Source organism: Corapipo altera, unplaced genomic scaffold (assembly GCF_003945725.1).
Source record: "Corapipo altera isolate COAL_440 unplaced genomic scaffold, ASM394572v1 0, whole genome shotgun sequence".
In the NCBI taxonomy this organism is placed as follows: Eukaryota; Metazoa; Chordata; class Aves; order Passeriformes; family Pipridae; genus Corapipo; species Corapipo altera.
Window position 1 is genome coordinate 70,302,789 of NW_020884872.1, and position 27,018 is coordinate 70,329,806.

At 44.0% G+C, this 27,018-nt stretch overlaps 1 protein-coding gene across 7 annotated transcripts in view; it reads right to left on the minus strand.

The window, feature by feature from the left end:
- Positions 1-2,928: 2,928 nt before the first annotated feature.
- Positions 2,929-27,018, minus strand: part of MTUS2 (microtubule associated scaffold protein 2) — a 248,111-nt gene continuing 224,021 nt past the window's right edge. For all 7 annotated transcript variants that reach the window (XM_027651676.1, XM_027651659.1, XM_027651651.1 and 4 more), the window contains 7 exons: positions 21,851-22,065; positions 17,460-17,565; positions 15,561-15,634; positions 14,033-14,131; positions 12,471-12,590; positions 9,987-10,084; positions 2,929-5,618 (listed from right to left, as the gene is read on the minus strand). In XM_027651676.1, the coding sequence (XP_027507477.1) occupies positions 5,402-5,618; positions 9,987-10,084; positions 12,471-12,590; positions 14,033-14,131; positions 15,561-15,634; positions 17,460-17,565; positions 21,851-22,065 (929 nt within the window). In that variant the 3' untranslated portion in view covers positions 2,929-5,401. The remainder of the gene's footprint in view (positions 5,619-9,986; positions 10,085-12,470; positions 12,591-14,032; positions 14,132-15,560; positions 15,635-17,459; positions 17,566-21,850; positions 22,066-27,018) is intronic.

Sequence of the window (27,018 nt, forward strand, 5' to 3'; positions counted from 1 at the left end):
GCTTGTCTGCTGCATGCCTCTGCCTCCATCACTTGTGTCCTGTGGCAGATGAACCAGTGGCCCCCGAACACTGCTTTGCTTCTTCCTTTAGTCCTGGTCCTTGCCACAGCTTCCTTTGTGCTAAGCAAGCCAGGGGCCTGGTGAAAAATCTTTCAGAAGGATGTTATCAGGCACGTTTCTGAGGTGGGATGTGCCCTGGCCCCTTTTTAATCCTTGTGGCAAAGCCCAAGCAGTTCTGTGGCTCTCAGCGGGAGGGCAGGGTGAGGGCACAGGGGATGGGGTGTTGAAACTTCGTGAACTGGCACTCTAATAGAGAGTGCAGGTTTTTGCTGCTGTGCCTGAACCACCGGCAGAAATGTTCCCGTTACCACATGCTGCAGCGTGACACCTTAATAGAAACACTGCAGACCACAATCCCTGATGTGGGAGCCCCAGTCATATTGGAAGCACCTTTAGAAAATGAATCCATGAGAACTTAATAGCATGTGAGCCACAGTTAGGAAACCCAGCGGACCAGCTCTGCTGCCCGGAGGCTAAGTGACTGTCTAGCTTCAGTCTTTACCTTAATGGGGTAACCCTTTAATGAAGCTTTGCTTTGTTTTCCATTAATCTCGGTTTCCGTGTGCAGAGAAAACATTGCAGGATGTGCTGGTCTGTATGCGTCAGCCCATAGGTGCACTGGCGCATGTTTTTATTAATCAGGAATATATTACACTTATCTGTACATCGTAACTGAAATTATACAAACTCTTCCTGTAATCATTAGCCACATAGTAAACAGGACCACAGAACTCCTGCTGTGCGGGAAACTGTACAGAGGCTCCTCAGCGTGTCCATGGGACACAACCACCATCAGTGCAGAGACGTAAAATACCTGATTTTGCACTTGATAGTTTCTCCTTTCCTCCCCCTGCCCACCACCATCACAAGCCTTTGCTACTGTGCATCGACCGAGCTAACACATCTCTGCCGGCAGCTGCAGGAGGTCCCATCCCAACAGGACCAAATGGTATCTTTCCACAGAAAATTCTGTGGCCCCCAGTTGCTGCTGGCTCTCCTGCCATCCCATGGCTGATACCTGCTCCCAGTGCCTGTCTCTGGAGCCCCTCCAGAGCAGCTGTAGGCTAGTTTTATTGCCGCTGCACCCTTCTGCATTGGTTAAAGATCAACCAAATCAAACAGCTTCTTTTTAAAGACAGAGGCGATAAAACCCTTTCCTGCTTAGTGCTGGCTATGTTCCCTCTCCTGCCGAAGGCTGCCCTACCCTATCAAATGGGAAAGTACCTGCAGTGGCCATGGCATTTGGGAAGTCTCCAGCCTTGCAAAAGCAATTACTTCCCATTGCTTGCCTTTGAGCAGGGACAGCCAGTGAGCAAAGACTGGAGATATGGCCCCTACACCACTGGGAATGCCAAGCTCACATTTCATGGTCACACCTCCCTGGCATGAGCAGGGGTTACAGGCTTGGCCATGCACTCGGGGGTGTTCTGCCACACTCAGGAATGACTGCCCCACTCAGGGGCTGTTCCCTTCCTCCCACTGTCTGAGTGACCTGGGCTTTTGTTTCACACCTACTCCAGCATGTAGAGGCAAAGAGGGACAGGACAGGAAAAACAGGAAAAAGGAATAACCTTTTTTTGGGGAAAAGTCTGTGTTTCTGGGCTTGCACCAGGAGGAGCCACCCTTAACACCCCCCACAGAGATGGGTTGCTGGGTCCCTTCTGGTCAGGCAAAATTTCCTACAGCTTTGCTAGTGATTGGGCAGACCCCAGAGGCCGTGTCAAGGAAGAATCCAGTGAAAGGCAGGATTGGGAGGCAAAAATTCGATGGGAAAGGGATTGGCAATGATACAGAATGATGGTGGAGCTGGGTTCAGCACCAGTTTTCCCACCGTTAAAAGCCCCACTCCCAATTCACTGCTGGAAGCATCTCTTGCTATGACTTTAAAACAACAAAGTGATAAAACACCAGAAAAATTAAAACAGGCTCAGCCAGACTGTCCTGGGCCAATAGTATGCTTTAGTGTGTTTAGCACAGAAAAGTTTAGAGGAGCATCATGGTAACATCTCTGGTTGTATCATATCAACCAATTTACAACGGGTAAAAAGGAGGATTCTAGAAACTATCAACAAGTCTGACTAATCTGGTGGCCTTCTGCAATGGTATGACTGTGCTGGTGGATGAGAGATGAGCAACTGATGTCATCTACATGGACTCCGTACGGTCTCTGACACAGTTCCACACAACATCCTTGTCACCAAATTGGGGAGATATGGGTTTGATGGATGGAAGTTAGATACGGAATTGGCTGGATGGTTGCATTGATTTCCATGTCCAAATGGAAATCAGTAAAAAATTGTGGCCCTCAGGGGTCCATATTGGAACCAGAACTGTTTAATCTTCACCAATGACATGGACAGTGGGATCAGGTATACCCTCAACAAGTTTGCGGATGACACCAAGCTGAGTGATACAGTTGATACATTGGAGGAAAAGGATGCCATCCAGATGGACCTTGACAGGCTTGAGAGGTGGGTCCATGTGAAAATCATGAGGTTCAGTAAGGCCAAGTGCAAGGTGCTGCACCTGGATCAGGGCAACCCCTGGTATCAATACAGGCTGGGGGATGAATAGATGGAGAGCAACCCTGAGGAGAAAGACTTGGGGATACTGGTGGATGAGAGGCTACATGAGTGTCCAAAGCCCAGGAAGCCAATCATATCCTGGGCTGCATCAGAAGAAACATGACCAGCAGGTCGAGGGAGGGGATTCTTCCCCTCTACTCCACTCTGCAGTGCTGCATCTAGCTCTGGGTTCATCACCACAGGAAGGACATCGACCTGCTGGAGCAAGTCTAGAGTAGGGCCACAAAGATGACCAGAGGGCTGGAGCATCTCTCCTATGAAGACAGGCTGAAAGAGTTGGGGTTGTTCAGCCTGGAGAAAATAAGGCTCCAGGGAGATCTTGTAACATCTTCTGGTATCTAAAGGGGGCCTGTAAGAAAGATGGAGATGGACTTTTTATCAGGGCCTCTAGTGACAGTACAAGGGACAACAGTTTTAGAATGGAAAAGGATAGGTTCAGATTGGACATAAGGAAGAGATTTTCTTACAATGAGAGTGGTAGGACACTGGAACAGGTTGTCCAGAGAAGTTGTGGATGCCCCCTGTCCCTGGTACTGTTCAAGGCCAGGTTGGATAAAGCCCTGAGCAACCTGATCCAGTGGAAGGTGTCCCTGTGCATGGCAGGGTGCTTGGACCAGATGATCTTAAAGATTCCTTCTAACTCAAATCATCCTATGATCTCATTTTACCTGAATTGTATTGATGGGATGAAAGACGACAATGCAGTAGGTATTGCAGGTGTCTGTGCAGTTAGTACGTATCAAAGTGATTAAAGTTGTACTTGGCAAGAAGGAGCTTTGTGTGCATGTATGTGCTAGGTATCTATCTTACTTTCAGGTTGTATTTGCTGGACACACTAAAATCTAGTAATGCATTTCAACAGCAGTAGCTGGTGTGGCATGATCTATTCTAACAAGATGCTCAATTTACTCAGTATCACAGTATCATGCAAAAGCTGCTACAAAAATAAATTTCTCTAAAAAGGAGAAAAAAAAATCACGTTTTTTTTAACATTGTGGAACAGGCCACAGGTGCTTTGATGGTGGTTGAAGCTGTATCTAAGCTGCAGTCTGTGAATCCTGAGTATTTCCCAGGAAAGCTGAAGCATAGCTCCCACTCAAGCAGTTTGCAGGGCAGTGCAATCTCATCCCTGTGGGTGCAGGGTGTGCTGGTGCCATGCACACCCAGGTGGGAGAGCCGCCCTCCCCACAGCACTCCTGCACCCCAGGGGTTTGCTTCATGTACTGTCTCCCTGCTTACTTTGACCCCAGTGCACAAAGCAGGCCTGCATGCAGGCTCTTTGCCCTAAGCTGGGTAGAAAAGCATCCCACAGATCTCTTTGTTTTTGAAATTACGCTCAGGGATATTTTTTCCTTGCTAGAAGTGCCCATGAAGGCCCTGCAGACTGTCCCACCACAGCCACTTCTCAGCCCCACCACTCCCTTGGGTGGGGGGTCACCCGAAGCCTGGGTGAACATTTTTGCTTCTAGATGGGAAAGTTAAAGTTAGTTTAGCCACTCATTTCCATGAATCTTCAAAGTGCTCTGTAACTTTGGGTAAGCTTTAGCAATGTGAAATAATATAGATATGTGGAAGGAAAGTAATTCTGACCTCATTTGCGCCTGTGTTGTTGGCTGTGCTCTATTTGGCATTTCAGGTGGAAGGAGACTAGAGCCCTAGCTGGTGCCCAGTATCTCATCCTAATATTGGAAACCTCTCAACCAGCACAGGTCAAGGATGAACAATTTTTTGTCTCCTTCTTGCTTATGGGGCTTGAAATAAAACAAAATGGACAGGAACCTACAACCAGAGATTCTGATTGTATCCAAATCAGGCCAACGTAGATCAAGATAAGATCTGACTAGGATTTAAAGACACTAAAATTGAATGACATTAACTAGTAACCTCTACCAAATTTGCTAAACTCCTCAGGTTTCTCATCTCTAGCCTATCTCCACTTACAATATCAATGGTAAGAGTTAAAAAGCAGTGGATGGTATGCATATCTTATCTGGTATCCAAAGCAAACGTGATGGTTTCAAAGGCAGTACTGTCTCAGAATTTCAAATTCGCTGGTGTTCATGTTACATAGAGTACCACTTGGTGGTCATTTGGAAGGCGCTTCTACTTCTGTGTAACTTTCTTCTAGGTTGGGTATAAATATTCCTGGGAGTCTAAACAGAAATGCATTTTGTTTAGATACAAGTCTTAGGCACGAGTTAGAAAACTGCTGACTGTAATGAAAATATATCAGCACTTAGTAGTATCCAATAATATAAAAAATGCAATTCAGAACATCTGCAACTACATATATATGTGTGTGCGTCTATATATAGGTATAAAGGTACAATACATACATGTATATAAACACAGACACATATACAGAAATATTCACAACTTGAACTGTATTTGTAACTAACCTGAAATACTGCAGCAAAAGTTCATTCTGATGAACCATTATTAGAGCATTTTCCAACTTTTGGCTCTAACCATACTTACAATGTTCACATATCAAACTAAACTTTTTGCTATCCTAACTTTCTGCTGTTCTAGCTTTTTGCTATCTTTTTTGCTACCTTAATCAACATGTCAGAACCAAGAATTTCTATATGGGGACTGTAAGAGTACCCTGCCTAGTGTAAAGCTATGCAGCTACCAAACATGCTTGGAGCCATGAACGCTGGGTGCCTGTTGATGGTAATACTTCCTTGGAGGGCAACATTTTGCAGATTGGAAATGCATAAAAGGCAGAGAACCTCCGGTGCACAGCTGCTGATTCATCGCCGCAAGGTTCTGACTTTTGCTGGAGAGGAGTTCTCTGATGAGCAGTGATAAAAAGAAGTGGACGATGCAGGTGGGAGTTTGACAGGGCTTACGGCATCTCCCTCCTGCAGCTTCCAGAGGAGCTCTTCGTTAGTCCTGCTGAGCTTCTTCTTCTCCTCCACTTCTTTCTCAACGTATTCTTGAAGATTAGCATTCTCCTCTGACAATTGCCTGGAGAGAGAAGCAGGACAACATGTAAGGCACACCAGGGCAAAGATGGTTGCATTAATGCAGCCAGCACTGCACAAGAGGCAGGACCAGGCAGAACACTGAGCAGCAAGCCACATCCCATCCCATCTCATCCCCCTGCCCCTGAGCTGCTGAAGCTGGGGCACAGCTGTCACCAGATCTCTTCACTGCTGGGTGAGAAAGGCATCTCCACAAGTCACAGCTTTCCCACACTGTCTGACTGACTCCAGATGCACCTCTGTCTTTGCTCTATACCTCTTTGAGGCATCTCAGCTGCCAAAGCTTAGGCGGGATGAACCCCAGCCTTCTTCTCTGGCCTTGTGCTACTGCCAGCATCATGTATGGCATGCAAAAGTGCCAAGAACTCTGTGCACAGACCATGCACTCCAGACACTTTAAAAATGGCCATTTTCCCATATAGACAAGAGAGTAAAAACTAGTAAGTCCTAAAAGAAGAATCTAGCATATTTATTTATTTATTTGTATATTTGAAAGTGCTGGCCTTCCCCGGGAAGCTGTGGGTTTGTGAACAGGGTGAAGCTGAAGAGAACACCATTAATCCCACAGTGGGCAACTAGGACTGCAGAGCATGCCCAGCCTTGGTCACTGGTGTCTGGAGAGGACTTCAGAGCTGGCCCCGGGTACTTGGCTTGGGGATGTAGGTAGGCACAGCAGTTTCAGATGTCCTCTTGCATCGGTATTTGCTTGTGGCCGAGTTGGTTTTGGCTCCCTGAGAGCACCATGCAATGAATCCAATCTAAGTGTTTTCTCCCCGCTTTCAGCACATGGAGGAAGCAGGTGCACAGCATGGGGTTGTGGTGTCTGCACAACCTGTTCAATGGCACAGTATTTTCTACCTGGGAATGTGCCAATAAATCCCCTGCCCTTGTTTCTCAGCTTAGATGCCAAAGCTGTGCAATGAGTGAGAGAGCACTTGTGGAGTGTCAGAGCGAGTGCAAAGAGGAGAGAAAGCAGTTGCATCCATTGACTTTTTCAACTCACTGCTACTGAATGCAAAGGAAAAGGATTCTGCCCTTTCAATGCTCTCAGCTTTAGCTTAGTCCTGATGCAGGATGCAGATCAGCTTCAAGGCCTTCCCCTCTCCTTTGTAAAAGCTCATGAGGCTATAGGTCCTTCTCCAGCTCCTTCCTCCTTGGTCCCAAAAAAGCCACTATTCCTGACTGCAATACTAGAGAAACTTGACCAGCAAGGACCAGGGAGGTGTTCTCCCAGAATGTCCAATAACTTAATGGCTTTTGGGGAGCTGGGGCATGGGAATATCTATGGGCTCCAGCCTTAGTGAGTTTGCACCAGGTGACTGGTTTTGAAACAAATGGAGCAGTGCAGGTAGAATATGGGACCTGATTAAGATGTGTTTTGGGCATGTGCTGACAACAACTACATACTGAAGGATGCATGAAGGAGCACCAGGATTCTGCAGCTCCATTACGCTTGGGCAGGAGCCAGGTCCTGATGTGATCAACCTGGGGCAGCTCTGGGCAGGTACCTAACCTGATTTACAGGCAATTTAGGATTTTATAGAAATGAACAGGGAGGAACCTAACCTTCCCCTAGGTGTTTCCAGCATTCAGCAGCAGCTGGGTGTGGATTTTGGATGCACACAAAAAATTCTGTACAACTCCTTTTCTGGGTGTAGCCTGAAGCTTATAGCAGATGTCATGGGCTGCCGGTGTACTCAACAAAAGCCTCTGAGATGGTGGGGCTGGTATTTCTGATTCTGTTTAAAAATCATTTTTTAAAGAATTTCTGCTTTTTTAGTCTTGATTCCTACAGAAATGTGGTTCAGGTAATCAAGAATATGTCTGTTTCTTCTCCTACTCCCCGAAAGTTCTGAATCATGGAGCAGCAGCTAGAAGAGTTGAAGGATTAAAACACAAGTTGACAGAAGTTTTCAGAAAGCTGCTTACCCAGTAGAGAAGAAAAATCCTATCATGGTCCTAATGGGGAACCAGCTGTAGCATGAGCTCACAGTCTAACAGTCATGAGAAAGTCCACATGGGACCTACCCCTGAAGAAATAACTCTTGCTACACACAGAATTACTTTCTTTTGCAATGTCAAACAAGGCAGCCATAAAAATTATATGCAAAGCCCCAGTACATTCGTTTCAGACAGCATTTGCTGAGGAAAAAAAAAAAAAAGCACATGCTCTCCCTGCCTTTGTATGTCTCTTAGTGTGTAACTGGCTGGTGAAGCTCATCTGGGTATTGGGAACAGGTTAGTCACAACAGCACGGACCACAGAGCAGAGTGAGAGGCTCAGCTCCCTCCTCTGCTAAAGGCACTACTTGGACAGGAGCAGACATGATCAGATGTGTTTCTCTCCCAGTCTCCCAACTATTTAAGCAGCTGTAACAAATCACAGCCATAAACCCACAGAGATCTGCAGGGGCACACCAACATGACAGAGATGTGGGAGATGGTGCTTGAGTCATGCCCTCAATCCAAAAGGTCCAGAGATCAGTGGGTTCCTGGGCTATGCCAGCAGAGACCAGATCTGGTCATGTTCAGCTTTGGGTGCTGGAAATTACCATTCTTCAAACAACCCCAGCCCAATGGACCAAAAAAATGTTGGTTGATTGGAGGGAGGATCTGAAGTGTTGGGAAATCAGATGATTTTTTCAAGTGTTTGGGGAAGTTCCAGCAGAGGCTCTGTGGAACTCCTGCATCCAAAGCTGGGGCATAGTAAGGCTCTTGTCCCTCCCTTTGTACCTGCTTTTGGCTATAATTGAAAATATCTCTGCGGTGCACCCCTCAGGCCCCCAACACCTCTGGAACACCCCTCCTGACCATGCTGCAAAGACTGGCTTTTCTCTGGCTCCCCTCCCTCCTCTTGCTGCTGTTGGGCTGTCACAGCTGCTTGGGCACCCAAACTGCAAACTGGCAGAAATAGCTCCAATCCATGTTGTTCCTCAGCGAGGGCAGCTCCCAGAGCTCATTCATGTTGTACTTCTCAGGCAGTGCCAGTACAACAGAAATGAGTATCTGCATGGCTACTGCTGCCAGGAAAATGCAAGTCTTAATAACTTCAAATTTAAAGCCCTGGCTGTCCCTATAGCTGTCCCTATAGCTGCCCCATAGCTATTCCCAAATAGTTACTGCTGAAAATTACTGTCCTCAAAGATGACTTTAAAGACTGACCTCAAATTCAGAATTTCTCCCAAAAGATGTTCTTGAAACCAGTACCTACACAGTTACAGGCAAGAAACAAAGTACTGCAGCTGGATGCTGGCAGGGAGTGGAGGGAGGATGCTATTCACTCAGCCAGAGACAGGTAGCTGCAATGCAGAGATGCCAAGCACTGAACCAGGAACGCTGGCTGCTGTCAGGCGTGGAGAGAGACTGCCACTTCCAGGCCACAATTCATCCAGCCCTAAAGCAGGTGTCTCAAACTGGTCTCATGAACCAGACCTTAAAAATTCCTAGTTTTCCTCCCCAAGCACAGAAACACTGTAGACACCCATCTCAGACAGTGACATATGTATTACAGGTATTTACAATCAGGTGAGAGGAAACATAATCCTCACCCCATGTGAATGTTAGTGCACGTAATGCTGCCTTTTAAAAATATCTACATGCCGGAGATAATTTCAAAAGGCTGAATCATTAACAAACGAAGCACTTGCAAGACAAAAACTAAAATCAGAGATGAGACACTGACAGTTTAAAAGTCAGCTGAAAATTAAATTTAATTTTTGGCCAATGGCATTATTTCTGACTGCAATGACAGCTTAGGCAGCTGCAGGGTTGGTACAAGACCAGCTCTAAGTGTCTCCCTCTGGCGCCCTTTCTGTCTGGCTCCAGCTGTGGTCTCTGGCCTTATAGCAGACTATGAACTCTGGGACAGGGACTGTTCTACCCTTCTTTTTATATACCACCTAATTAACACAAGGAGCCTTGACACCTTTGCCAAGTTGTGACAAAGGTGCAAAGAGGCAGTGCCAATGAACAAAACCATCTATGGATAACCCTGCCTGGGTGACAGTGGCATTGGTAGCATGTCTTTCCTGAAAACATCCCATTCCCATCCTCATTCCCACTGATTAATGGGTTTCAGGGCACTGATACTGAGATCAGAACCACCAGCAAGTTCGCTCTCAGCAGCATGTCAAAATCATGAAAATACACAGACAGATATGTGGCCTTCCTTATATTAAAGTAAGCAAATCCCAATATAAAAAGGATTTTTTAATAGAACAAGCAGAAAAGGAAACAAATACACTTTCAGGGTGAGGTAAGTTTTTCCCCTTCTGAACTAAGTGTCAGCCTTGTGCAATTACGATCTGGAGCCTTCTTTCAAGCTAAGACAGATTGCAAATATCAGCACAAACCTTGTTATGACAGTATTTTGCTCAATCCTGGCTCTGAGTTCTTCGTTCTGCTGTTGCAGCATGGTGATTTTTTCTTCCAGTTTTAAATTTTTTTCAACCTGCAACAAAAGGTTTGTTAAGTCTGAAGCACACCCAACACCTGATCCAAGATAATTTGTTCTTTTTTTGCCCATAAAGCAACTTCTAAAATTTGAGGATAGATGGAGGTGGTCATCTTGACTGCAGCTAAGACTTGGAGGTCTGACTCACACCACCACATCACACCCGTGAAGTAAGTGGGGCCATCAGCAGAGCATTGAGCAGGGGCAGAGCTGAACTAGCCTTTACTTCTAACTGAGGAGGAGGAGGGTCTTAATTTTGTTCAGTGCAAATAAAGGTTTTCCTCAGTGGTGCCCCCCCAGTTTTCATCTCTCAAGCAGCCAGTGTTATGAGCTGTTGTTCTTGGACAGGAAGCTGGTGGCACTTGGGGAGCATGGGGATGCCCAGCATGGAAAGGACACTGTGGCATAAGTGGTCCTTTGTCTCGTGATGAAGGAGGAGTGCAAGGTGCTATGATGCACATCATCCAGCTCAACTAGTCTCATCAGACATAACAGTCTGGTATCCAGCCCTTAGGATTATGATTCTTCAGTTATGGGGAGGAACAACATCACCCAGCAGGGCAGAGGATGCCCAGCAGCCTTAGACTGCTACTGCATTCACATGAGGAGGGTTGCCCTTTGGAGACTCTTCTCACTACTGCTAACAATATCAGCTTGAATAACCAGCTTAAACTAGACATTTAACTTTAAGCTGTAATTAATTGAAATGAATCCTATCCTAAGCACAGGTAGCTTTTATTCAGGACAGTTCAAGGACAGAGTTTGAGGATATCAATAGCTGTGTATTAGAACATCAGTAAGATGTTTATAGGCATGTTCCACAGCCTCAGGTGCACTGTTTTTTTCCAAGCTTTGAATTTGACATACTTTATCACCTTAGTTCTTGGTTTTCCAGCAGTTTGAATTTTGCTGAATTCAACAACTTTGAAAGAAAATAAGATGGCACAGAGTAACCTTATCTCTGTGTGAACTCGGTTATTGAATTTCCCAACCTTTTATAAAGACCCAAAGTACTGTGCACTGGAGTTACCAATAACTCTCACTTAATGGGGGAGATGTCAGTTTTATGTAGCGTTTTCCAGTCTGTGTAGGTAATTGCAAAGGATACTCCTGATTCTCAGATATTCTGGCCTGACCCAGCGTATTTTGTTAGAGCAGAATGTGAATTCTGGCCCAGTTTTCTGCCTCTGAGAGAAGAATCACTGTCATGGGCACCCTCTCTGCTTCCTCAATAGTTTTCATAAGTAGTACCTATGCCACCTTCATTTCCAGTCTCCCTTTCAGCAACCAAGGAGCCAAGCCTGACCCTGTATTTGAATACCCTCTTGCTCCCTCATGAGGCATCTCTTCTTTCAGAGCATTTGGAGATGCCATGTAGATGTTCTGGTACTTACAAAGGTATACCTTTAAAAAGAAAGCAGTTGTGCATTTGGACCACAGTCGACACAGTGTTTTACTGTGATAAAGGGCAAGAATAGGACTGTGTGCTTGTATGTGGTTAATCAGCAAAAGCAGTTGAACGACCAGGAACTATTATAGGCTGTTGTTTGGGACTCTTTTTTTCCTAGTATAACCCTACAGAGCATGTTTTCAGATGCTGGCTTAGCTCCAGGAGCAGTGCATTGGAAGGAACACAGATAACAAGCCTCAGTTGTAAAGAGGCACTTTTCTCTACATCTACTTACTCAAGCATCTGTTCAGCAAAATAATCATCGGAGTTCTCAAATTTCTCTGTAAATGGAAGCAAATCTTGCTGAATGCTGTGCTGAGCCAGCTGCCTCAGCTCCTAGCTGAGGTATTGCCTCATCCTGTCACCATACTGCACTTTTACTGTCACTGCAGGTTATTCACAAAATGGATCCCCTTTCCAACAAAAAATGTAATTGATAGTGAACTGGGGAGTTCTTTGTTAGGGATTCCCACATGTAAAGGATAAGAAAACAGTGTAAGCTGCAGAAAAGCATTACTGGTGGGTTGGAGAGACCTTTCCAAGAGTAAGCCTTGCTAGGGGTTACTTGCTAAATATTGCTAATTCATACATAGCTCCCTAAATGTCCTCAGGAGCAGCAGCAAGAAACACCATGGCTCAATCTTCCCCATGTGCCCTCCCCAACCCTAAATGGCTATCTGACTCCTGTTTATGATGCAGGCCCTGGGCTACAACAAAGTTTCCCTTCCTCCATTCTTCCTACACCAGTCACCTCATTGTCTAACCTAATAGGCTGAGCAAGTATTGACTGAAAAAACCAAAACAGATCAATGATGTGAAAATCTTTGTGTCTTGCCCCAACCTCCTGTGTTTACTTACCTCTCCTAAGTTCATCTGCTGTAACCAAACTTTTACTTTATTACCTCTGTAGGAAAAATGACAATGACAACTCACCTGTTTTTCCAGCTCCATAATCATCTTCTCCTGTTGGTGAATCTGGAAGTTCTTCATTTCAAGAACATGTTTTAAGCTCTTCAAATCTTTTTCTAAGTGCAGATATGGAGCTCGCACAATCTAAGAAATATGTCAGTGATTTGGATATGTCAGCCATAAATGCATCTTCAGCTATAAGAGAAAAATTCCTTTGTGTACACACTGGTTTAGGATTCTCAGTGGTGTGAAAACCACCTGGACCTCTGGTCTTCTGCAGCACACCAGAACACTATGATATTGTCTCCCTCGACACCCCTTTGGCTGGATAGCCAACAATATCCTTTTTCTGACCAGCCTCATGGAGAGAAGGATGGGATGCCAGCTTGTTTAGCAATCCCATTCCTAATCATAGTTTGGCAACCACATGAGGTGTTTTATGCTTCTGCAGGGATTTTGCCTTGGGAAAAGTACAAACATGAAACTGAGGAAACTGGACAAGTGGGGTGGAGGTGAAAACTACAGTGTTCTGTCTTGCCTGCACCAATGCATCATAGTGCCTGTTAGCAAAGGTCAGATCTGGTGGGTAAAAGTTCCCCCTCTGCTCAAGAACTTCAGATGTAGGTATGTAGGGGATACTAGTGTTCAGCTCATGGGCAATATTTGTGCTCTGAATTATACTGATGAAATACTGTCCCTGACTTTCACTGCTCTGGATTTTTCCCAGTGTGACTCACTCCAGTGAACTGCCTGGTGGAACAACACTGTGACACAGCAGAATTTGTTCTTGCACATAAATTAAATACTGCAGTGGAGGCAGAAAAGGACTGATGCTACCTGTTTCCCATGGCCAAGCCTGTTTAGACATTTATGCTTCTTTTCTAAGGAGTTCTGTCACCTGAAAATTCACTGAGCCCCTTGCACACCCCACTATTTTCATTGTGTCCTTTCTGTCATGTTGATACAGCTGCCCATGAAGTTGTGCTATGAACACCCTGAATTGCCCCAAGGTGAAAGAAAACTCTTTTTGGAGGGTCATTTCAGGGTTATTTAATTTCAGATAAATAATTACAGCATATGTTTACTTACACACTGTAAATAAACAGCATGGATGTAGTAGGCAGCAGTTGAATAAATATTTCATATGACAGGGCTATCCCCTGCAAATCCAGAAAAAAAAAAGAGCGAATAGAAAGAATATCAAAGAAGTTGTTTCAGAAGGCACAAAAAAAAAAAGAAAAAAATGTAAATGTGAAAAGATAAAGAGGAAAAAGTGAAAGAGACAAAAAAGGGAAAGAAGAATAGATAGCAGAAAGGATATACTAGATAGAGTTGATGAAATGTTTTGGAAGCAGAGCTACAAATGCTGGGTGAAAGAATAAAGAAAAAGAAGCAAAATCACAAAATGATGGACCTAAGGCTAAGACTTCTGACTCTTCCCCAGAGCTCAATATTTGGAGTCTCGGTTGAGACCTGCCACCTCATTCCTGGGGTGAGGATCCCATTGCTATTCATTGAATTGGGTGATGTGAGTCATATTTAGAAATATGTATCTTGATGACTGTATAGTGAGAGTTGTCATCTACCTTCAGTTGTTCCTCAGTGTTTTTCTTCAGAGCCTCTTCAAATCGGTCTGCTTTGGCCTTAAGAGATTGATTCTGGAATGTGAGGGTGTCTATCTGGTCCTGGAGGGGAGATATATAGATTAATACACCAGCTGTCTTAGTGACCTTCATACAAGTCAGTCTGCATTGTGAAACTACCAGGAAAGCTGAACAAGGCTTAGAAACCCCTGCAAAGTGGTATTTTTTAATGTAAGGACACTTGAACATACAATGGAGTGTTTGACAAGCCTCAGAGAATCACAAAATCCTTGTGACACCTGTGGCCGATGCTAAATCATCCCATCACCTTGTGCTGGGTGAGAATGAATGTGTTCTTCTTTAGGAGAGCTGGCATTTATATCATATGGATGATTGTGCAGTCCCTGAAGTCTGAATGAGGCAGTAGATACCCCACCCCTGCTTCCTTCACCTTTCTAGGCTTCAAACACGGTAGCAAGAATGATAAATTTGTGGTGTGGACTTTAAATGATTGTCATTTCATCTCAGAGCTATACACTGGAACAACATGTTATTGTAACCAATCAAATTCCTGTTACCATCAAAGGTGTATCTGTACCCTTGTCTGTACAACACCCATAAAATCCACAGTTGCTGTGAAATTTGTGTTCTTATCTTTCACAGTTGTGATTTCTTGGCTGCAAAATTACATCAGCGCTTATTGCAAAACTGCTGACACACCTCAGGCTGTTGCAGCAGTGCAAAAATACGTGCTAGTTAGAGGGTTTAAAATTGTAATTCATCTCTGCCCGTGAAATCAAACAGGACTTGCATTATTTGCTCTGGCATCTTTACTTGTTTACACAAGAATTCCAAACTTAGCATGTATCACAGTCATACTTCTGCCCTCCACTCCTTGGGATTTCTTCATCTTGAGAGCCTGATGTTAAATAGTGGGATGTGGGAGATGTGATGTGCAGGGCTGACCCTGGCTGGCCACAGCATAGCTGCACAGCAGAGCCAGCCTTGGGCAATTGGCATCAGGGGCCACATTGCCCTCCAGTGGGCCTGGAGATGCGTCTACAGCATGGGACCGGCTTTCCCACTTTCAGGCAGCAGGGAAGAGTTTAAAGCAAAGGCACGGGGCCAGCCAAGGAGAGGTCAGTGTTTCTGAGCCCTGGGGGTGCCTGCTGGAGAGCACCATGTAGACAAGGTGATGCTCGCAGCCACCACAGATGCCAGAGCCCAGCCCACCACACAGGGAAGAGCTCAAATTTACCAGCAGTCAGCAGGGTCAAAAGGACATTCCTTGTTTTATCCAGATGCCCTTTTGTCCCTTTATGTTTGCCCTCTCTCCTGAACCACGCAAGGGGGAGGAAAAATCCTGAGGGTTTGCTAGTAGATCCCAGTTTGGACAGGTAGAGGACAAGAGGTGCTATAGCTGGTAAGAAGTAAGAGCCTGGTGTGCTGGCAGCACACAAAGGGACTGGGGCTGCCCCATCAGCTGCTCTGCAACATCATTACAGGGGTGGGAAACAAAGAAACTGCTAACCTGGAGTGACAGCCGCAGTTTTTCGAAAGTCTCTTCTAGTTGTTCCTTTTCCAGTTTGTGAGCAGTATTCAGTTCTGGGGAAGTTGCACAGACATGATATTACTAAGTGAAGCCTGTCAAACCAGGGTCCGAGAGCACACAAATCTTGAGCCAAGGGCAATTCAGGATGCAGTTTTAGGACATGCAGGTGGAGTAGGAAATTGCTAGAAATATACTCTGTGAGTTGTTTTGAGGATCAGTTTTCCTTATCTCTCACTGGTTGCAGATACCTCTTTTTTCATGTGACCATATTATGGTCATTCAGTGGTTTCAGAACTGCTCAAAAGTCCCAGCTCCCAGGTACACTGAAAAGGATCAGTCTGACAATGGGTCATTTACCTATGCAGAGTGAGTATCCCCAGATCAAAGATTTTTAAATTAGATATATTTAAAATCTTGGCTTGCAATTTCTTTGGGCAGATAGAGAGGAGGGCCACCACCTCAGGTGCAAAAATGCAAATGATAGTGCTTCTCCTCAAGCTGTGGTAGATGAGCTTTGAGGTTTATTCCAGTAGTGAGACTGACAGAGAAGACAAAAAACATGATTAAATGTTTCTCCACTAGAATAACTCATCCTGGACTTACAAATAACCAGAAGTTTAACAAACAAAGAGAAATAAAGTTTAATTTCTAAAGCAATGGCACCAAAATGTCATTCAATGCAGTAGGAGCACCTACCTTTTTAGCCTACAGACACTCTATTTGCAGTGTTTTCACTTCCAAGCCCATGGGATTCTGCCCTCTAACCCCTGCCACAGTAACAGCAGCGATAATACCAGTGCTCCAGTGTATTGCACAGCGCACTATCCCGCAGCTGCTGCAATGCCTTTTCCAGGCACAGGAGGGCATTTCATACCCGCACCAGGATCAGGGAGCACAAACTTTGACCACCAGACCCTTGATAAACCACAACTAAATTTTGTCATCGAAAAATACCAACAAAACCGGCCAGATAAGAATATCCTCAAGCAAGAAACAGCTTTTTACTTAATTATTTTCAAAATTGCATATGTTAATTTACAGATGGCGTGCTAGACACCTTATCTGCCTATGGGAGAGGAGAATAGACTGTTCTCAGTTCATGTTATGCTCTGGACTGTGTCTCTAACTGACACAATACAGAGCTAAGCAATATGGTCTGGTTTGGAAAATGTGGGAAAACCTACTAGAGCTATTTAAAATGTAGACCGTTAGGAAGAAAAAAGAAAAAAAAAAAAAGAAAAAAAAAAGAGGGAGATTGTACAGGTAGCTGTTAAATGTCAGCTAAAGCAATCACAAAGACATGTGTTTAGAGACTGAACTGGAAGGGAGGAAACAGCTCTGTCTGCAGCATCAGTCCTGTGTCAAAACTGTAACACAGAATAAAGATAACAATGCTGAGGTACAGATTTGCATGAGTGTGTGGCTTTGGTCTACTCAGCATGGCCAGACGTTTGCTGCTGAAAATGATGAATCTTGTTTTTAGAAGCAATGTGAGCATTTAAGCACCTAAATTCAGAGATATCCAATGAGCTCTAGCCTCACGAATACCCAAGGATTAGCCTCTTGAGAAAAGTATGTGTGTGAAGTGAGGTGGAATTTGGACTCTATTTTCAGCAACCTATGGAGAGTCTTATCTTTGACCCAGAGACCCCCCTCAGATAATCTCAGGTCAAAGTTAGATGCTGTACACACTGCAGACAGCTCTCCCTCTGCCCTAGCATGAACTTAGCGGTCCATCCCATGTGAAAGCACTAGACCAACACAAATTTTCTGTATCATCTGCTCTGGAGGAAGAAAATCCAGGCTTACACAGTGTCACTACAGCATTAATTCTTGCTCTGGAATAGCTGTGTAGCTGTTGAGTCATCTCTGGCTTACCTTGAATCTTGCAGTCATTCTCATCCTGCAGTACTGTAATGGCAACTATGTGGTTATTTTCCAACTGTAACATTGCAGCTTCATGTACAGCCGTGATATCTTCCACCTGTTCCAACAATAGTGAGTGGAGATATGGACACATGATTAGACACACTGTGGCACACTGACAAGCCACTGCTAGAGAGCTCCAGTGAGCTGGAAACAGTAAAGGGATCTACTGAGCATGACACTTCCAGCACCTGAGCCAGTTTTATTCATTACAAAACAGGCATGTTGGTGCCTTGAGTGGTAGTGTGTAGTCACTGCCGATAGTATTTTTGTTCTTTTAGCTTAATGGTGATAAATATGTACATAAGAAAACAAAAGGTCAAAAAGTCCTTAGGTGGAGATGGCATTTATTAAATGTTCAGAAATATCAACATTGCATTAATCTAAATTATATTAATGACCATACAACCCACGGCCATCATGGGAGCGAGGAAGCCATCATGGGAGCAACTGGAAGAGGGCTGTGGGCAGCCTGTGTTCCAGTGCACCCAGTGGATTTGTGACTCCTTCAGTATACTGTTTGTTAGTAGAATTGGCTAAAGGCAGAGTGAGATCCCTAATGATGGTCCCTTGATATACATCATTAAAGAAAATACAATGAAAAGTGGTGATCAAGGTTAAGTCAGTGGTCCAGAGCAGTTTCTGAATACAATGTATTGATTTGTTTTTCTGGGGTTTGTAACCACAGTGGTCTTATTCCTTACATTTAACACAATAGTATCTGTAATATCTGGCGAGGCAGAGGATCGGACTATTATACTTTTACAATGAAATGGTTGTTCATTCCAAAGTGCCTTGTCTCAAACCAGCTTTTTTTGATCACAGTTATGTTAAGTGATGGTAGAAAGTTACTGCAGCTGAGTTTGCCTTCACTGGAATAAATGTTATTTCACTGCTTTTAACAGTCAAACATGTGTTAGGTAACCCAACAGAAGCAAAATTTCCAACCACATTGGAGAAAGCATGCTCTTAGAATGAAAGTTAGGTATTTAACATGGAATTTTAAATTATCCAAACTAATTTTCATAGTAATGTGGGAGATGACTCAGTGGTGAAGAACTGTTTGCAAAATAATTGGGACTCAGTCTGCTGATATATTGCATGAAAGAGCAAAGAAAGATGGGGGGGTAGATGACTCAATGAGCTACTAATGGGACAGGAAGAATTATCACCTGACTTTTTCCAGAGCACCTTGTCCCTGAATATGATGTCTGTAGGCTGAAACCTCATGAGCATTGCCATGTTCTTTACCTCATCCTTACTTAAGTCTTTATTCATACTTTAATTGCCTCTCAGCTGAGCAGCACCCCATAGGAATGATTATGCTCAACTCCAACCCCTTCAGAAGGTGAAGGGGTCTCCTCTCACTGCCACCATCCTTAGCAGGTTATTTATCTATAAAGTCAATTAGATATGTCCCAAATGATCTGTAGGGATTTTTCCGTCTTCTGCATGTTTCATATCCACATCCCAAATGACTCTTTTTAATCTTTCAGCGTGACCTCCTGTCTGCAATTTTTCATGGCAGATAGTCAACTTGGCACTGGAAAGCAGATCTCTTGGATGCTAATTCCAGTTTTGCCACTAAATTACTCTATAGGCATGATCAACACACTTAACACAAGTCATGTTTATTTCTGGCTATAAAAGGTACCTCAGGTGGGATTTTTAAGCCTTAATAAAGTAAAATCAAGAGAAGGCTCCAGTGGGCAAGCCAGATCACAGCCTTTATTCTGCAATTTTGCCCTTAGTTACAAGGAGATATGAGAATGCACTGGCATATATGATCAGTTTATGAGGAGTTTGGCTCTCATGCTCTGCTATCTCCTCAGAAACAGCTGAACCTCCCAAACCTGACAACTGTGTATCCAAAGAAACAACAGCTATCCAGTGGTGAACTAAGTGGTCACTACAGCAATACAGCATGGAAGATTAAGTTGTGACTGGAAACCATGAAAGTGGGATGACTATCTTCCAAATTAGATGCATGAATACAGAAATACATGCAGATCCATGGCCAAAAGGATTTTGTTATTGTTATTACCTTCATGAATGCAAATTCAAATCCCCCCATGCAGATGGACAGCTCAAGGACAAGGTTTTTCTCATGTACAGCGTAAGAGTTACATTTCCTTGGCCAAGAAACATTGGTGAGCAGCTTTCCAACATGGCCTGTCAGCCTCCTCTGAACCAAGAGCACTCAGCACAGGATGGGTTTACGGTGGAGTAGGAATTCAAAGGGAAAACCTGATAAAACTCATCATAGTAGCTGAATTATGAATTGAAAATATGGGGTAAAACTGATATACTAGGGTCACAGCAGCATTTTCAAAGCAGTGGAGAGGAATGTTTGTGTTATCTTCAGAAATCAAGGAACTCCCTCTGGAGTAAACCCACAGAGGGAAAGACGCATTTCCACTTCTTCTGTGTGATGATGTATAGAGTGACAGTAGATGAAAATGAGAAAAATAAGCATACTTCTAGTCAAGTTCTACAATGACTTGTATCACCCTTTCTTGCACTGATTAGCTTGAGAGGAGAAGAACCAAGATCTGTTCCTGTGGTCCTCTGAGCTTGCAGAAACACTTCAAAGAGTAGCAGAGCTAAGCTGTAAACTATCTCAGCAAAAAATTAACTCTCAGAACAAACTCCTTCACAAATGCTGATGTCTGGTGTTCCAGGAGAGCCAAGCCTTGCAGCTAGAGCCCATATTTTCTACAAGGTAGACTGACACAGTGACACAGTGACACAGTGACACAGTGAAAGGATAAAATTGTCAAGGCTTTTGGGAACATGACCCCTCTTTCATATCAGAAAGAAAAGCAGAAAATGTAAAGGCCTTGCAAGAAAACCAACTTGCACAAATGAAAATGAGGACCAAAAGACATGGGTGAGCGCAAGTTCTAACCATTCACAGATGAATATTTTGAAAAATATGGTTTAGGACATGAAAACCTATTTGATAGCACCTTCTAATGCATCTTTGAATATCAACGTAGTAACAGAAACGGGTAGTTTGTCTGGGGCAAAACAGCCCAGTTTCTTCAAGCCTTTGTGTTTCATGTTACAAGCCTGCAAACCAATACCAACTAGCAGGCCCAGCAATTAAAAAAGGTAAAATCCGGCAGGAGTCCTTCACACCCCTGCACTGAAGAATCAAACCAAATTGCACAGTGATACCAAGGACAGCAGTCACTCTGTGTGTCTGTCTGACATGGTTGTCTGACCCAAGTGCCAGCAAGGACAGATCCTATCCCAGAAGTATCTTACAGTACATCAAATACAGGCAGTATTGTTGACCTTAAAGACTGCAGGCTACCATCTCTGCTGTGCTGCATCTCTCCTCTCCCGTGAGCTCAGAGTAGGCTAGCCCTTTTCTCTGGGCAAAATGCTGGCAAATAGGGGGCCTTATTGTCTGGGCTTATGTTCCACAGACAAGTGGCCCTTGTGCTGCATCAGATGCCTGGGTGGCAGTGGGGGCTGTGGCACGTTAAAGCCTAAAGGCACAGATTACAGAGCACATCTGAGTGCAACAGATACACATGTGAGAAAAGCCTTCATGACCTGGGGAGTTGGGTAGGGGATAAGAGCTGCAGCTGGAAAAATCAGAACTGCATCCAGTGCTTACTGGGGGCAAAATGAGAAAAGGCCGGGTAAAGGTATTATTGACATAATCTAGGCCAGGATATTCTGCCACTATATGAGAGGCTCCCATAGGTGAGTTACAGTGTTGTTCACTACAGTCGTTCAAAAATAAGACAAAAGTAGCTGCTTATGAGAGTATTCCTACCTAGACATAGAAAGCAAAGCAAGGAGAAACACTTGTGACATACACTCCAAGAGATTAGACTGGATGGTGAAGCAGAAATCAGGTGATCTGGAGTGCATCACTTGCTTGATGCTTATGCTGCATGTGTTGCATGGGTGCTATCACTTCACTGTAGTGCCATTTAACTAGCATTGAAAATAATAATGGGCATGGTTCTGCTGGCCTTACCTGTGTTGAGCAGGTTCTTGTTAAGCCTTGGTTTCATATAAATTGCCTAAAATAGGTGGGTTGAGGAGCAAGTATGTGTGGGCAGCAGAGATACTCTTAATATTTTTACTGTAAAACATAGGGAAGCATGTGAAGACAAGACATAGTAATGTAATAGACTACTCTGCAGAAATAAAAGCAGAACTAATAGTGAGAAACAGCAGTAAAGATAGTAATAAATACATTTTTCCAGTCATCAATTCATTACCAGTGCCTTCCTGTTGGAATCTTCAATATATATTTCATTACCTGAACCCTCCCAGTACTGGCATAGACTACTCTTCAAAGGCCACAGATGGAGACTGACCTGATCCTGATGCTGCAATTTGGCTTGCTCCAGCTGCAGCCTGTGCTGCTCTTGCAGGCTCTCCCTCTTAGCACTGTACTCCTCCTGCAGCCGCTGCTCCAGTGCCTGCATCTCCTCCTGCTGCTGCCTGCGGAGCTGCTTCCCCTCCTCCTCGAAGCGCCTCTCCAGCTCCTCCTTCTCGCTCAGTAGTTTCTTCCATCTCGCTGTGTTGAGGGCTATGGGGAGAAGACCATGCAGTCAGACTCTGAACTCCTCTGGACCCAACAGTGGAATTGGACCTGTTTGTACATCACTGAGCACGGTGGTTCTCACTGACTCTGGGACTTCCATGAATCTCAGCCAGCAACAAGTTCTTGCTGCTGATTCTCCCTGTCCCGCTCTCTCACACACACATATACACATGCATTTGTTTCAATATAGGCACTGTCAGAGTATGCAAAAGCCCATGCAAAACTGGAATTGAAAAATAACAACAACAATAACTATAACATTAATAATAAATAAAACGCGGAATTCTGTGGACCTGTAAGGTGACTGATTGTTCCCTCGTGACCAGCACAGTCTTGGATCCACTTGGGGATTTTACTTGGCCTTAGATATAAGAAACAGCATGTGAGACAATCACTTGACACAAAGCCTTTCAACTGGGATATAAGATTTTTCTTATTTTCTTCTCTCAAGACACAGTCTTGGGTAAGTTCCCACTTCCAGTGAAGGCAGAAGCTGCCTGGGCTCTTGAGGAGCACCCTGTGCACATATTATGCAAGGAGTATGATTGATGACTTGACTAAGAGAGGGATTGCATCTCACACATCCCATTTTCCAGCTGTTAGAAGGTGGTCACCCCATAAACCTGTCTTTTGCACCACCTCCAGTAAGGACTACTCAAATCCATTAATGCACACTTGCTTAAAATACTTTTATACTCAAACCACTCTCTTGTGTGCTTAATGGAATCAGAGAGCACAAGTGAAAGGCTGATACTGAAGGAAATCAGAAAATGTGACATTTTTACTCCAGTGAACTAACCCAGTGATTATGTCTCAGAATTCACCACCATGTCTACAATTGTTTTCCAACAGTTCCATCAAGTCAAGGATAATCAGTCCATTTCCTCATCTGGTTCCTCACCTATATTGTTCCCAGGATGCAAGGAAAGCCGTGTCACAAACGCTCTGTTCTCAGCCTTTTGCTTTGCTAAAGAACAGTTGCAACAAAGCCAGACGCTGAAGACCTGATGTAAGTTGGACAAGATCAGCCAGACAACATTTAGAGAGCAAATTTGCTCACTTATAAAGATCCAACAGGTAAGAAGTGATTAAAATCATCACGACCACAACATTCAGAATACTAGCGAAGGAGAGACGGGTTTCTAGAGCTTCTTTCTGATTTAGACTCATAGCTGATTTAGAAAGATCATTAACTTTTGAACAAACTGTCTGCATAGTTATCCTTTCTTTGCCTTTCAAAATGCACATGCCATGCACAGACCTGTGTAGCATTGTAAACGGGAGGATTGGAAGCAGCTGTCTCCCTGCTGCATGCTTCAAAACCATATTTATCCTATGACCATATATTTGCTCAGTATCTGGCACCCTGCATGTTTTTCTGGCTCTTTCTACGATGGTGTCAGACTGTGCTCATTTTTTCCAGGATAGCAACAATTTGTCCAAATTACCACTGCTGCCCCCACAGTTCATGTTGAGTGCACCCATGCAAGGTAGTTTGGGCACCCGAACTAACCATTTCCTTTCCCACATAGCTATTTTTCACCCTGTTTAGAGCTCTGCTTCCACACTTCCTGGACACCAATATCCAGATTTGCTCAGTATGTCCAGACAGATAAACACTACTGGGATCCTGTTCTGATCTTGATGTTTTCTGGAGTACTGTGAGGAACTCTGTGTCACTTTGAAGCTCTCTGCTCCTTACAGAAAGAGAGTGAACCAGTGAGCTTAGCACCTCAGTGGCAGCACATAGAAAGCTTTCCCACCTGCCTCATACTGAAAATGGAATGGCACAATTTGTGTTTTATATGGTCATTAGCTGGAATGTCTTTTGCTTTTTTATTTTCTTTGGCATGTAAAGTGATCCCAGAGCAGGAGGGGTTATGCTTGCAGCTATGCCTTCAGTAGAATTCAAAGTTCCTCAAGCTTTAAATTGGAGCTGTAATGAACCCCATCTCTCTCCATTCTCTCTGATGAGATTACCCAGCACATAGGAAGGACTGGGCAATGAAATAACATGCTCTAACCAAAAGAAAGTCCATCTGAAATACTTCCTGTAACCTGAAACACAAAACTATTCACAAATCAAACTCTGATGCAGCTGCAAAATGGAGGGAAGAGGAAAGCAGAGAAAGTGTGCTTGCATGGCATGTTCCCCACACACTCAACAATGCCATTGGAGGCAGAAAATAGGGCCATTGCCCATGAAATTTGCCTGATAGTAAATATAAAATACCTCTAATGCGAAGGAATGAATCCTACTGTAAGTCTCAGACTAAGACAAATGAGGCCAACGACCGAAGGGGTGAGGAAGAACTGAATCTCTTCTTAGTGAGGAGATGGACCTTTGGGCCTGGCTCTACTGGAACAGGCATAGCAGAAGGCAAAATCCATGCAGCCTAAGGCTCTGCAGCTCTCCTATCCTCCTAGGGAGCAGGAACCAGCATGGGAGAGCCCTCTCTGCTGGAACTGGAGTTGAATCTGCTGTGGCGTCAGTGTATGGTTCTGGTGAAACAGCTGCGTCGGTACCAGCAAGGACCCCAAAACAGATGCCTGAACAGAAGACTGGCTAATGTTACTGTAAAACAGTGAATTTCAGGCATCAGGATAGGGATACTGCTAAAGTGAGCCACTCTTATAGAAAAAGAAAAAAATCACTAAGAAAAGTTATATGAATCTGTTACTGACAGGGAACAAGACAAGGAGAGTAAAACTACAATTGGCTGCTATCATGAAGAGTTACACCCTGGTTGTCTTTTTCCTTCTCTCTGGGTATTTCCCTTGCTGCTTACAGGCTGGAAATGACTCTGACATAACGTGGTATTTCCTGGGATGGCAGTGTGCTGGGTTAAATGAGACTGGCTATGGATGCCTCTCTATTCCCCGAGCACCGAGCGGCTTTTACAGCGTGCAACAGATGAGCAAAACCCATTTCTGAATGGGCTGGGACAGTGAGGGAAACATAGATGTTACCACTGGACTGACACCCTGCCACACACACAGACTCTGAGCCACAGCCCAACCTCCCATTCAGGAGGGTAAATCTTGATGGAACCAGGGGGCTGGTGTCTTGTGGCTCCACAGAGGGACTGTTTGCTGACATGAGAAAGGGGCTCTTTGCCACTTAGACTCTTCTCTTCTTCCTGACCCTTGACCCCAGACTCACAGAGAAAATCCCAGCCACCATGCTCAGGTTATGGGTCCCCTGACTGGGAGGCATATCCAGGAGGAAATGGCACACAGGCTTTGGCTTCCAAATTCTTGTGAATACACATAATACAAATTTTAAACTTGACATCAGATCGTCTTGTCTTCATCTAGTTTTTTTATGCATCTTTATACCTCGTCTCAACTCACTTCGCATGCCATTGGTCTGCAGAAAAGAAGCAGGTAATTCTGACATTTAATTTCAATTAGCTTGAAGGGAAATAGCCCATCTTCAAAACCTCTTTATTTCAAGAGGCTCAGTGTTGCAGCTGAAAAGTGTTTATATTTATAATTTATAAAGATCAGTGTCTTGACTGTAGAACGACTGCTTCTCATGTTTTTCTAACCTTGCTATTACTAGCAAAATACATGAGCAAATCTTGTTGCTTAAAATAACAAGTCCCTCAGTGTTTATAGAGGCCATATTCCTCCCCAGGACTGGGGAGGGAGAATCACTTTCTTATTTCACCCATGCTGGTTTCAGACAAGGTGTGATACACTCACAGAGGTGCTGGGGGTAAAAGTCGGCACTGTCTGAACCTAAATATTTTGCTTGAGTCCAGAAGGTGCAGGTCTCCCTAAGCTATTTTAAATATGCTCTATCACTGCTATTGCTTCAACAATGCTTTTATTTACCAAAAGAATTTTCCTTAAACTTAATTCTGACTTTTCTGAACAGTGTATTCTTTCTTGCAGCTTCATTGCTTTGTTTAGCAGAATCCTGGATGTTGAAGTTAACAAAGACCATGTGCTTTCAAAACTAAGCACGTTCAGCACCTAAATTGTAACTCTGAATTACAGCTATTGCCTAAATAACTAAATGTTGGACACACTGCCTGTATCAACCCTGGCTAATCCAGCCTTGTTTCACTAATTCATTAAGGCATTTGCATCAGTGAATCTGACATGGTGAATTTACACATAAGAAATCAGGAATTTCTGACCAATACCCATGCTGTTTAACTGGACTGCTTATTTTTAAATTAATGAGTGACTACTTATCGAAGTGACTGGAACAAGTCAGAATACAACTTGGTTGTATAACATGCTTTGTAGATTTTCCCTAAATTTCTTCATAGAATCACCTATAATTCATCTGATAGTGAGAGCAAAATAACCCTCCTATAGCACAAGGGGGCTGCATGTCTCCAGTAGCACCCACAGCCCCAGCTTGAACTGCTTTAGGGATAGCAAAGAAGTGCACTGACGAGAAAAGCTCTCATGCACGTGGCATTTGCCTTTCACCTTTTCCACAGATTTAAAACACTGGTTGTTTCACGAAACTTAATTTTATAATTTCATACCAAAGGAAAACAGACTGTCCAGTAATTTTTGACTTTCACTAAAAAACATAGACATTGATCTTCCATATTTATGGATACATACTAGGATTTGTACCGCTGATTTATTTTTTTGCATTGTGCTGAAGTGCAATACCTGCACATGTTCACTTTTTTGTTCATTGCTACTGGGAGTCCTTCTACCTGGTTACGTTGCATCTCATGTTGCATCTGTTATAGAGAGGAGATTATCTTCACCGAGCAGATGACCAGCCACCTGTGTCACTCCTAAACAGCCTCTGCTCAGCATCTTGGTGTCTCCCAGAGTGGTGGCTTGCTCAGGAAGAGGTGGCCTGTAATGGCTCCTCTCCATTACACATGCCTACAGGACCACTGAGGACAGGACTATTTCACACCACCTTTCCCCTTTCTGAGAAAGCCCATACATGTCTAC